General features: G+C 41.5%; 1 protein-coding gene across 6 annotated transcripts in view; it reads left to right on the top strand.

The window, feature by feature from the left end:
- The window catches only part of LOC100877278 (rho guanine nucleotide exchange factor 10), a 37,036-nt gene that overhangs the window by 14,892 nt on the left and 8,347 nt on the right, over positions 1-13,797 (top strand). The window contains exon 1 of one of the 6 annotated variants that reach the window (XM_076529194.1): positions 816-1,627. The exons of 4 other annotated variants lie outside the window; for them this stretch is intronic. In XM_076529194.1, coding sequence (XP_076385309.1) covers positions 1,591-1,627 — 37 coding nt within the window. In that variant the 5' untranslated portion in view covers positions 816-1,590. Of the gene's footprint in view, positions 1-815; positions 1,628-9,897; positions 10,037-13,797 lie in introns of those variants that run through there. One more of the 6 variants, XM_012282705.2, reaches the window with a different exon arrangement.

Here is a 13,797-nt window from a genome sequence, read left to right as displayed (position 1 = left end):
ATTTCACCTATATAAGCACTATTTGTGTGTTAACGTATTGCTTATATCGTGGTTCTTTGTGTTAGATGAATATTGTTACGTTCGAAATTAGTTTCAGTTCTAAAATGAAACAGAGCGATACATTATAGTGCCGCAAAATATGCATGTATCGGACTAGCGCTAACTGTTAGACAGGAGATTGACGTGTTTAGTCTTGCGAAAATATTTAGAGCCAAGTCGATAAATCTGATAATGTCAATACGCATACATACGGAGATACATTAGTACATAATCGTGACGAAAGTTTAACACACTAAGTAGCTTATTGTTATCTTTTAAATAAGGAAACCAAATATTTTTCGAATCACTTAGAATCCTTGCAAATGCAAGGACGCATCTGTTCTCGCAGTTTAAAATTTTCTCGGAATTTTCCATCCATTAAGCGCACAAAAATGGGTACACATTTTCAAAGACCCTTAAAGTCCAGCTGCTGTGCGCTTTGATCGCTTAACAATGCCTCAGGTCAGAGGATCGGTACATTGGCAAGCATCGCCGATTTCTACAGAACAACCTTTAGTTAATAAATTTGGAGATTTGAAAATTCGAAGATTTAGGGTTCTAGAAATTTTTAGGTCCGCAAATTTAGTCTTAATATTTAAGACAATGGGCGGTTTTTACTCTTATGCTAATTCTTATCCAAAGTGAGCCAACATTGCACTGGAGTGTACAAACCAGGGTCGTCCCAGAGCGTAAGCTCTCGAGATCTGTGGAGCGACGGGGAGAGGTAAGCGCTCAAGGTGGCTCCGCATAGCGGTCGTTTCAGCGAACTACCATAAAACGATGAGCCGGTCTCTGTTTCCCTTTCTTTATGTCTATCGTACTCTCTCTTTCTCCCTTCTTCCGCTTTGGCGTACAGAATGAGCCAACTCTTTCATTCTGCCTCTCTGTCTCGTTGTCTTTTTTGTCCTCGTTCTTCCACATAACCAACCGGTCGACCTCTCTCTCACTCGTTTCCTTTGCACACACAAATGGCATGCGTCTTTTCACTCTCTCCCAAACTTTCTCTCTCGTTCGCAGCTTGCAGCACCCTCTGTTCCATTCTCACCGACCGTGTGTCTCTTTTTCTTTTGCGCAGCCATTGGTCTATCTCGCTCGCTCGGCCTCTCTCTGTCCCTCCTTTCTGTGCCCTTCGTTTCCATGCAACCTCCCTCAGTGCGTGACGGCTCCGCTGGCCACGGAGAGCTAGAGAGGCGCGCGCGCGCGGCCATGTTTACTCGGTTTCGGTGGTGTTGTTTCTTCGTCGAACGCGACGCATTCTTATCGGTGCATGCCGCCACGATATTAATTATGCCCGCGGCTGGCCGCGTGACCACGTGTGCGCGGTGATTTTTTTTTAACTCGTCCGTCGCGTTTCCACGCCGAGTGTCGTTCCGCGAACGCGACTCTTGGGAACGCGAGCTTGCGCGCGCGTGAATGTTCCTGGTCTGCGAACTCGAATCGCGAACACGTTGCGCACACGAAACGAAAGACACGGACCAGCCGGTGCTCGATAACGAACAAGTGATTTAACCTGGAGGACGATACGCGAGGGTGATCGCTCGCCTCCGCGAGATGGAGGAGCTGCATAACGGTGTCATCTTGATCAAGTGTAAGTTGAGTTGAGTTTCGTCTCGTCGAATGTTCGCGTTTTACCGACCTTACCGTATCACGCGTGCTGACGGCGTTCGACCAGAAACGGAGAACGTTCACCCTGCTGTCATTACGGTTTTTTCAATGAATTTGAAAGAACGCCCGGCTCGTCGATAACATAACCTCGGTTTTCGAGAATGTGTCAGTGACGGGGTAGAGTTCGAATTATGAAACAAACTCGGTGCAACTGGATTCTGTTGCAACACGGTCGATCATTGTTCCGGTAATTGGCATCGGCACGGTTGCGTGGAAACGATGAAACGTACGTATCGTGCAGCGTCAGCTTAGGGACAGTGCCCGTTCCGCGTTCCTGATGGTTCCATGCCACTTTTAATGCCTACTATTAAAAATGACCGCAAATCAATTTTATAACGACGTTAACTGTTAACGATAAACGTTTCGATGCCGATAATCAGTAGCAACATAATCCTTTAACCGCTAGATATAACCTTTACGCTGTTTAACATTTCAAAATATTTATGACGCCAATCACCGGAGAACCTCAGGGCAGTCGATGCGTCAAATTTTTCCTGGAAGCACTCGTATGACGTAATCATATTTTTTGAATCGCTCTACAGCACAAACTAAAGCTAATGTTATCGATAAATATCGTTAAATTTTAATAAGGTATCGATAATGCATCCAATAGCAGAGTTTTCTAGCGCGTACTTTCATAGTAACACGCTGCAAACGCGGTCGACAACGTTACCAATTATCTATAAATAACCTTATCCTGTTGACAGTTTCGAAATATTCTTCGACGAATGATTAAGTGTTTGCGGGGTATAAATTTTGTAATTTTATTTCCTTTTGTCTGACTCGTATCATAACTGCCGATCGCGGGCGGTCTATTGTGACGTAAACCGATAACGTGATGCTACATGAAAATATTAGCCGTATGTTTTTAACGCAGAATCATGTACATTAGTGATCGACACGCCTCGAACGACTCGATCGGGCGTAGTACACGCGACACCTGTGACATATCGATTTAAAATTATAATTTATCGTAATCCGAGATTGGGACGCTTAAGCAACCCCATTTACCCCGGTTAGTTAATACGGTTAGTTAATATGGTAATTTATGCCGGGTGATGTATGGACTTATAAACCGCACCGAACGATATCGAGTGTCTCCTAGATCTGTAGGACCTGTTATTCACGCGTGGGCGTGCTTTCTCTTATAAAAGTGCAGATTGAAATGTCATACCGGCCGTCGGTATTTCGCTCGTTATTAAAAAAATGTACCCTCGTATTTCATTCGTTCAATTGTACCACGTAGATGAACCGGTTGAGATAGTGAAAGGGAACAAATAGATACTAATTTGTATCTTTCGAAACGATACGAATAATTGTATGTCGAACACGTCCGATTGAATATTCATAGTCATCTATTAAATACCGATCCAATTTATATTATATATCACCGGATTTATATTTTTTACTCTGTATCAATCAAATTTTCATATTCAAATTGTGACAAGCGCTTCGTTCAAACAATTCCAAAATTCACCGGTGCTCGTGCATCTTCGTTCAACTTCGTAACGTTCGTACGAACGAGCATCGTCAGCTTGATTATAATAGTGTACGGATAGTAATTGATAAAAAAGTAATTACATACATCATTAGTGTATATAATTAAGATAATTAGACCGATAGAATCTGATCATGCCATAAATCTGAGAAAGAATATACCGATATCTAAAGTTCGGGAAATAATATTATAGATGTTAATAAAATTTAGTTTCACTTGTTACCATTCGAACATAATCTACCTTCACTTTCATATCGATAACTCTCACCACTCGACACAAGTACGCACTTTTTTCGATAGCAAGTAGTGTCGATACTAAGCGTACTTGGGATCGAGTATGTACTCGTATTTACTCGTATCGATTCATCCGTAACGCGTCTTTCCGTTCGTTGATCGTTAACGTTAACATTATGTCTCCGTCAAATCGAAACGAGGTTTATTACGTAAGCAGAGTTTTTTCGCGCGAGCAGATAAACGTATCTAGACTGGTGGTGCCTCGTCACTGCTTCACTGTTTAACGAGATACATAATCCATCAAAGCGTGCCTAGTAACGTCAGGATGAGGTAGTAACAGCAAGAAAATCTGCACAAAGTCGTATGTTACGTAGATTGATCGTCACGATGCAGAAGAAAAAAGTACGAAGCGAGAGCAAAATGGGACACTGACCGTGACGAGCATCGCGTGTCTGCAACCGCAAAAGGCAATTCGTAACGATAATGGCACGGTATATACGCGTAATTCGATATTAACCTGTATTATTTAGTAGGACGCGAATTACTTTGCTTTTCCTAAAACCTGTTTCGCGTTTACTTTTCCTCTCTCCCACAGATACGTATACCGCCAATAGAGTTCAATGCCTTTAAACTGTACTTGCGTATCTATTTAAATAACTATCTCTACTAGGTCATTTTGATTCAGCTACAGAATTAAAACAAAGTTATTTATATAGTTCGTGCAAGGAGTATAATACACGCGAAGGTGTATTTTAAATTCTTGGCAAAAACTTTTAAATTTAAGTTTTAATTATAAATTAAAATGATCACAAATCGTCGTTCCCAATGTTGCTATGCGTTGAGTAAATGATTGTAAATTTAAAAGAAAATAGAATTCGTTAAAAATAATCGTTCGATTTGAAACAAGTGAATTATTCATCGGTGATATCTTTCCCGCGTTTCCGTTCGACCCCACCCTACCATCCGAAGGTTAGCTTCTAAGGAGGGGTTCATATGGGTTAAACAAGGTTTCTAATCGTTTTTCGAGTCATTGTTCATAACGGTCGAGGTCATCGATCCTCGTTATGTAACAGCTTCCCATTCAAGATTCATTCGCGGCGTAAAAGTGTCGAAACTGCATTCTATCGATCGAAAACCGAAGTTACTGGTAACCGAACTAGTTCGCGTGCTGGTCGGTGTGAAAACGCAGTTGCCGCTAATCTCAGTTATGCGTGTTTAAATGCGAACGTGTAAGGGGACAGGGATAACCGGGTGCGTAGTCGCAGTAAATTCGGCTCCCCGCTAGCGAAAAAGGAAGTATTCTCGTGCCGATGACTCCTCGAATCGTGAACTCTGTCGTCAGAAATAAAGTTAGTGGGGAGCACGTGTGTCACTGTAAAAAGCTGGCCTCTCCGTGAGCCGCTCACACGGCTCGGGCACACACGAGCTAGGCTACGTGCTTACAATGAGCATTCAAGTGGCGCGCTGTTGCCAGACTTACACATGTAGACCCACGCTATTTGCTACTTATGTTTTTAACTAATTGACGTACATAGAGTTTACTGATTTTCCTCAGATTATTGAAATAAAGTTGCTCCGAATATGATTAGGTTAGGTTCCCCCGTTCACTCAAATATTCACTGTTTAGATTACCTTCGTGTGTACACTGTGAGTAACGTTTTAGCAGGGCACGAGTGGATCGATAGTGTGAGTCGAGTGTTTAACCCTCAGATAGTTGGATCGTGTAATGAGAGATAATGAGAACAAGAAGGATGTAAAATTAAAATCACCAGCATGACCCATACTTTAACCAATTAGTTTTTGACGACTCCTAAACAAATTGACGAATTGAAACATCTAACTGCTTACTACTAATTTGCATGACTCACGTATACACAAAATTATCGGTGATCCGGTGCTAAATCGCTTACATGACCTACGCTTCGATATCAAGTTGTAAAAGTAATCTGCACCATAATATTAAATCACTGTCCAATGATAAATTCTGCGAATGACCCACGCCGTAGACATAAAAATTATGCGAGTAATGCACGCTTCGGTGTTGAGTAGTGACTCACGTTTTAATTCTAAATCCCGTGTCTTACTCAATGTTAAATCGTATCAGTGACCCACAATGCTGAATTCTTAGGGTTCCCACGCCGGGTACTAAATTGTGACCCACTCTTCTACGCTAAGTTATGATCCACTACCGAGCGCCAAATTGTATGAATAACACTTCAATGCTATATCGCGAGTGACCCACACATTCACTAGTTTTAAGTCGCCCATGATCGAGTCATACATGACCCACACAATTACGTCACATTATATGAATGGTCCATGCATGACCCACGAATACATGATCAACATACGAACCATTGTCAAATTGCATGGGTGACCCAACGTCACAACGATGAATCGTCTAAGTGCCCCACAATCCACGTTAAATCATATACATGACCCATACACGCGCATAATGCACGAGCGATCCATACATGACCCACGAATACATAACAAAATGCATCGACCTATGAACCCTTGCCAAATTGCATGACTCACTCTAAAACAGTCTAAGTGACCCACGTCGTGGAAAATTATCCACGAACGGCTGATACGAATAACAACGAAAACGTTATGTGACGGAAATACAAAACGCTTAATCGCCTCGTTAGAATACGAAGTTAAACGATACCCGCGATGATAGTTGTCGTTAATTGGTCTGTGTAGGTATAACAATATGAAGCGTTTGTACACACCTGTGACGCAATACGTTTTATAAGGGACTTCCGGAAAATAAGAATAGCATGTCCTCCGTTTAATTGAAACGTCCTCGCGATTTGATAATGATTCTTGTTTGTACGAATCCATTCAGAAGTTTCTATCGATTTTATGCCACTGTAAGTGGGTCAGATCCTTTCTTCGAACTTGTGGTATTGTCGTTTCGAGAAATATGAAGCACAGGTTCTGTGTAAGATGTTTGCGTTAAAAAGCTGCAGTAGTTGCAGAAATAAAATCGTTCAGCCAATATGCCAGCAAACGAGAAAGTTCATCGCGTCGTGTGGGATGCATCTTGGGTATTGCAGCTACCGCACGCCTTTGTGTGAGAAAACGGTCGTGTACCTGCAGTTTGTTGTGCATTGCCGCGCTGCACCTGCATGCTACGCTTTATCCGTTCGATGTGCCGGTTTCTCTGTAACCTGCGCCAAGCAAACAGCGGTATCCATTGAAAGGAACACAATCAAGGAGGATGCGTACCCGCTTCTATTTTCGAACGAAGGAGACAATATATTGCTCGTAGGCGAACTGCATTCACGTAGGTGTTTGATACACAGGGGAACTTAACTGTTTCGACCGACTGCAGATTTCGAGCATACCGATGCATTCAGGATATATTTCGTGCACGAACGTCTGCCCTGCAAGGACAAATTTCGAAAATGTTGCAACTTGTTTTACACGCTTACCGTCGCGTATAAACAAGAAGGATCTCCGTGTACACGAATTCACGTTATCGTTGCAGCTGCTCGCGACGTTTCCTGTTTGTTTTAGAGCCGTTGTTTACCGAGGACTAAGTAAAAGTTGAAATAAGAACTTGACCCATAGCACCTGCCAGTTATCGCTGTTCACGGTAGTACAACAGAAATTTTAAACGGCGCTTCGTGTGCACCCAACGTGGAATACCCTTTTCCACTCGCGAATGCGTAATAACGTTTGAAATAGAGCCACCTCTCTCCCCCCTATCCGTGTTCTCCGAGTATTCGTTGTACTTTGAATAGCTACACGTCAGCAGATTCACTCTATAAATCGTGGGGTAAACCAGCGATCGAGATACACGCGAATTGGAAAAATTTTAATCAAAGCAGAACAATGCTCCATTTTTCTTTCGAACTATTCTCGCGGAAAATTGAATGTACCCCGAGTGTGAAAGCTTCGTGCACGTGAAGCGGTAATCCCAGAGATCTACGTCGCGCGTTCTGCGAATATATTGGGTGTTCCGCGACAAAGTACACGGATACATTTTCAGGATGTTTGAACACGCGTTTCGTCGCGGAACACTCTGTATAACGCATGTGCGTGTAAAATTAATAAACCGACTGGAAGTGTAAGCGATAAAACCTGACGGTACCATATTGCCCTGGTGCTCCATTAACAAGTAACTGGTGTATGTTACGATACGAATTTACGAGAATACGTGTCCCTTTGTGTCCACACGCGGAGATAAACGGCAGACAGGATATTGATAACCGCCATTTCGTAATATTCCAACGGATATGCAAATTTCGTATGAAATTTTTTTATTTTAGGAGTTATGGGAACTGAATGATACATATTGGAGCGTTGTAAATGGCAACCATGACCTACTACTACTGACTCATAGATTTTAGTAGTTCGTAATGACCCACGTTCGATTGTGTCCTAGACCTTCAATAGTAAATTGTTGAATTGACCCACGACCAGTAATATCGGGGTACTGACTCTTAACTTTAAATCGTTAACACTCTTTTATCTTATTCGAATTGCTTCCATGACCCACGCATCATCGTATGCTTTCGATCCTATTTCGACTGGGTGACCCACGATTTTAAATCTCAGTTGTTTACATGTCCCACCGATACTTGTATCAGTTACATGACCCACACGTTAATATTTCATGTATACCATGCCCCGAGTTCAAATCGACTACATGACCCACGTGTGACCCACCGGTATTGGTATCATTTACATGGTCTACACTTCGTCACAATAATATTTTACGTATAACATGCATCGACTTCAAATCGACTGCGTGACCCACGCATGACCCACGGACCAGCGCTTAAATTACTTGCGTGGCCAACATCTGAGATTGCAATTACTTATGTGGTTCACGCTTCGAATTCAAATATGCGTGACCCACGGATGACCCACGGACCAGCGCTTAAATTACTTGCGTGGCCAACATCTGAGGTTGCAATTACTTATATGGTTCACGCTTCGAATTCAAATATGCGTGACCCACGATTCGAATTCGCGTGGCCCACGCATCGACGCCGAATCGCATGAACGACATTTTTTCGGAAAATCCTCAACGAAACTGGTTTAAGTGTCAGTTATCAATCTCGATTAATCACTCGAGCGATGTATGAGTCTAATAAATCGCTCAAGTGACCTACGCGATCCTTATCGAATAGTAATATACCAATACTTCCTGCAAAAGTCGTTCCAGTGACTCACAGTCTTCGAAATGGATCATTTTGATAATCTTAAGTTCATAATCGAGTACCAATATGTGTGTCTTATTCGAATTATCAAATACATGAACGTTTCATTAGTTATCGATACCTGTTCAATTCCCTTCTAGTCGGTTCAATGAATCTAACACGTTAGACTAGTCGTGGGTTACCGGTGAATCACTGCCAGCGAAGTCACCGCGTAACTGACCGATATATCACATTATGTATCACATCTTTTTATAACAGTTCTTTTGTTAACCGCAGCGGTACATAAAAAGGCAAGTTAAAAACGCACTTATCAATTTTCAAATTGCACTCGATAACTGCTGCATTGAATAAAAATGAAGCGAGTTAGCGAGTATGTTATTAACAGTAGTTCAGAAACATGTTATTAACAGTAGTTGAAGTCAGGAGTATTACACCTTGCTCGATCCCGCTCGGCTGGCTGGAACAATACAAGGCATTAAACCGATTACAGTGTGACGCTCGTTCTCCCACGGGAGAACAGGATAGATCATTCTGAAGATTCATTTCCACCCGTGTCGTTGCAGCAATCGACCACATTGGCGTAACTAGGTAGGGATGATTTGGCTCTTTATAAATATGATCGTTTACCTCATGTTGGACATTTTTAGAACTACAAGTTTTCAAATTTTTGACTTCTCAAGTGGTCAGAATTCTAAATTTGTAAATACTCAGTTTCTAAAATCCAAGTACTCAAATAAATAGATCTCCATTTTTTAAATACTCAAATCCTCGAACCGTACACTCAGATTCTCGAATCACTGTGTCTTGAAATTCCAAAATTTTCAAAGGGTACCGACGTGCATTTGTCTAGTGACCAAAGGTGAAAATTCTAGTTACGCCAATGCAAAGGCTACATACACTCGCGAAACGTAAGTAGTTGTTCGCAACGTGCGTTACACGGTCACTTAACGCGCAGATGACATCCGTGAAACGCATGCGCCCGCGCTATCGCGTGCATCGGGAGAGACACAAGCGTAAAGCTCCTCTGCCTCTGCTGTCTCTGTTTCGCCAGTAAGAACGCGTGGGTCGAACCGACCGCAACAGAGAATGAGAGACGCGACTCGACTCGCGAAGGAATAGTGTCGATCGTGTGCTCCAACTCGACGGTCGCGTTGCTCTTATCGTCCTTATCGGTCGTGTTTACATCGAGATCGTCGACGGGAAAAAGGGGCGAACAGCGGCGTCCTCGTGACAATCGTTGCCAGTCGTCGCGGCACGTCTCGTGTGTCGGTGCCTCGTCCAGTGCTTCGGTAAAGATTTTGCGCGAGATATTTCGTCGTATTGTGTTTCGATGTTGCGAATAAACTCGATTAGACCCTAGTACTGCGAGTTCTGTGACCGGTAGTGCTCTAATCGGTTTCGAAGTCCTTGCCGTGATTTTCCGGTCAGTATGAGTAATTTATGCATGTACGTAGTTCCCGTTGTGACAAAATTATGGATTACGTTATTCGATGTTTCCGAAGTGTGCACGGACTAGCGATTGCTTTTCGAATTAGTTGGCGTGAAACTGGTGACGTAGCAATTGATTCGCAGTAGGAAGTAGATAGTTGGGAAACTGTCCAATTTATTAACATTTTGAGTGCGGCTTCCAATTTGATATAGTCGGATGGTAGTATAGATAAAGAAACATTGTAATTCTTGGTACGTTTTGTAAGAGATTTCTAAACAGGACTGGATTTCATTTCTCTTGTATCTGTTCGTGAAAAGGGAACAAATGGGTACTTCGATAACAGAGTACTGTTCGTCGTGCTATATTAAAATCGAACTGTTATATCTATCAGATGTCAGTTCCAAAGATTAACTTGTCTGCTTTTGACGAGAACGAAATCGATGATGGAAAGAAAGCCAAATCACGTGTACAATCGCGTGCATAAAATCGTTTATCAATTTCCTTTCTAAAATTATTTCGTTCCGTCATCCTATCGTTCGCTATCTCCAAACTCTTCGCGATATTTTCTTCGCAAATCTTAAAATGCAAAGTATCGGATCTTCAACGAGTACTCAATTGCCTTTGCAAGGGCTAAAAATGTATGTGTACCTAGCCGTTACAGAATTTCTTCTCGAACACTTCGTTCCACGGCCTGTTTGTTGAACGAATAAACCGAGAGTACATTCGTTCGCGAACGCAGCATGAATCTCGGAAATTGTTTTCAAAAAGAAAGAAAAAGTGATTCGCAAATATTTTTCCTTGTAAAAGTACACGTGCTCGTCCGTTGTGCATGCACGCGCTAGATAGCCGACACGTTTGTACTCGGTTCACTCGTGCGTGGCCAGAGCCGCGTGGGCAGAGAACGATAAGTTTTCAAACATTTTCGTTCGTGAAAGTCCGTGTTGCGACACACGTTGAAAAAATAATTTGAGTGTTCGGTGAATCGGAGAAAACGAGTCATCCTTCGCCCCTTGTGGTCTGCCCAAGTACCACTCAATGTTTCGTTTGCTTTACAAGTTTAACGTTTTAATTGCTGCTCACTGCGTCTCTTTTTGTTGTTTACTAAATGACACCATTCAAATCTTTTTATATTAAAATATTGCCGAGTAATTATTTCGAATGTTCTACCTGTGGATATTGGGAGTTTAAGTTAATTGTAGATTGATCCATGTTCTGCGGTAAATTATTCTTGTGACCCATAGCAAGATGTTAAATTATTTTCAATAAATAATTGGCACTATGGGTAAATGATCAACGCTTTGGATTGGATGACCCATGCATCGCTGTTAAACTTTATGAGTGATCTACACATTGAAGATAAATAACATGACGCACACTCGATACTGAATAACATGGGTGACCCACGACACAATACTAGATATATCCTATGACCTAAGACTCAATACCGAATACCTCGCGTGACCCACCGCATGATATTGAATATCTCATGTGACCCACGACGTGATACTGAATATTTCACATGACCCACAGCATGATACTGAATATTTCCAGTGATCCGTTGCATGATACTAAATATCTCACATGACCCACTGCACGGTGCTGAATATTTCGCGTGACCCACGCAACAATTTTGACTTGTATGGATGATCCGCGCTTAGAAGTTTAATTTCACGAATGACCCACGCCCAAATATTAATTTACGCGAGTGACCCACGACTCGATAACAACTTCATCGCGTGACCCACGGGTCGATATGGATTCTGTGGAGTGACCAAGCCTTAAAATTCAAATTCTGCAAATGACCCACGCGCCACCCTGGATGACCCACGCCCGACAATAAATTATATGGGTGACCCACGCATAATCATAGATATCCCATGTTCCAACATTAAATTCTGCAATTGATGTACGCTTAAACGTTAAATTGCGTACGTGACCCACGCTTAAACGCTAAATTGCGTGCATGACCCATGTATCAACGTCCGCTTCCATGCTGCACTCGATGTTCTATAAATCACGAAATGCTAATATTTTTAATGGAACATAAAATCCAAAATCTTGCTTTATATTTGTACTTGAAAAGAAGGAACATTGAACATTCTTTTAATAGCAAATAATTTAATTTAGTTATTCATAAAGGAATACGCATAACCAGGTTGTTTTTGTAGAACAACAGGTATTAAAAGGAGGAAAGTTGATTATTTTAATTCGCATTTAATGGCCAGGCATAAAATTGATCCGGTGAAACGGCAGTAATGGCTGGCAGCATAAAATTAAGTACATTTTAAACAGTCCTTAAATTGGTGATCATGCTCATCCTCGTTATTGAACATGATTTTCTTGATCGCTTATGTACGCGATGCATGGTGGCGCGATAATCGACTTCCTGCGCGCGAGTAAAACCTACGAAGCAATAGGGGTGTCTCGACCGGTCGTGTTTATCTCCGAAGACAGTAATGACCAAGTCTGCTGCCAATGATATGATTTATCCCGTAAGCTCCGATCTACGGAGTCGTCGTTTTTCATTCTACGAAGCTCCGTTCAAAGAGCATCGTTGCATTGTTTCTCTCGGTTCACTGAAGCCTGATAAATATTTCTGTTACAGTAAATCAAGCTAGTAAGTACGTTGACTAAACGTGTACAGTTTGCGGAAAATTAGCTTAGGAGAACTTAGGCGCCGCGGAAAGTAAATCTGTGGAAATTTATAAAGTTTTAAATTTAGAAATTTGGTTAGCCTAACGTCTCTGTTTATTGCTCTCCTTTCATTTCCCGCCCGTTCAAGATATCTCGTTTGTAGAAACGAGCGCGTGTTAGTCTCGAGGTCGAACTGACGTGTCGAGTGAACATTCTGAATGCGTTGTGTGTCGTTCATGGTGATTTCCGGTTTGCAAGAAGAAAGGATACGGTGCGAAGATCGCGTTCTTCTCGGCTGTGTTTTTATCCTTGAACCTTTAGCCTTTTACCCTTGTACAAGACAGGGCAATAAAGTTCGTATGTTTGCGATGTTCTCTTGAAATTGTTTTCATAAATATACTCGGCTTAACTCTCCGCCAAATAGTCTTAAAACAGTATCATTTTTAGGTTATATTGACGAAGTTCGCGTTACTCGTTGAAAAAGAATTTTCATTTTGAAGTAGTACAAATTTAATATTTCTTATGGCTACTGTAAAAGGAATCGTTTTACCTATTCAGTCTTTACCATTTAGGAAAAAGTGATGTAACGCTATGTCGTACATAATCGCTCATAATCATAATCGTTAATATGTCTTCAGAGATCACATTGTTGCTTAAGAAACGTGATTCGTATGCATGAATTCTTCAATGACATGTATTAAGACTATTTTTGGATAAATCATATAATCCTCTTAATAGTTTCGTTATCATAAATTTGCTTAGTTCAAGGACGACTTATAGACGGAACTAGTTCGAGGCCTTATAAAATCTTGTCTTAAATATTTTTACTCAAAGTTAACATATAGTACTTTAAAAATAAGGCACAGTTACATTTAGCAAAGCTTTGTAATTACACATCTCTATTCTATGAAAATACCTTGTTCAAATTTCCCGCCAAATTGGAATACAGTACATAGCCTCTCCTCTCGTGGTCATCTCGCAATAGTTATGTTTCTAATGTTTCTGTGCTGATGAAAAAGACATATATTTACTGTAGGTGTAAAATACAAAAGCAGACTTATTAGAAAAGTGACGAAGATCGAAAATATCCTTGAACGTGACACTGCACTGCGCATTTTTCC

The sequence above is a fragment of the Megachile rotundata genome, chromosome 3 (genome assembly GCF_050947335.1).
Source record: "Megachile rotundata isolate GNS110a chromosome 3, iyMegRotu1, whole genome shotgun sequence".
NCBI classification, from domain to species: domain Eukaryota; kingdom Metazoa; phylum Arthropoda; class Insecta; order Hymenoptera; family Megachilidae; genus Megachile; species Megachile rotundata.
The sequence above is the reverse complement of the archived record's forward strand: the minus strand, read 5'-3'. Positions and strand labels throughout refer to the sequence as shown.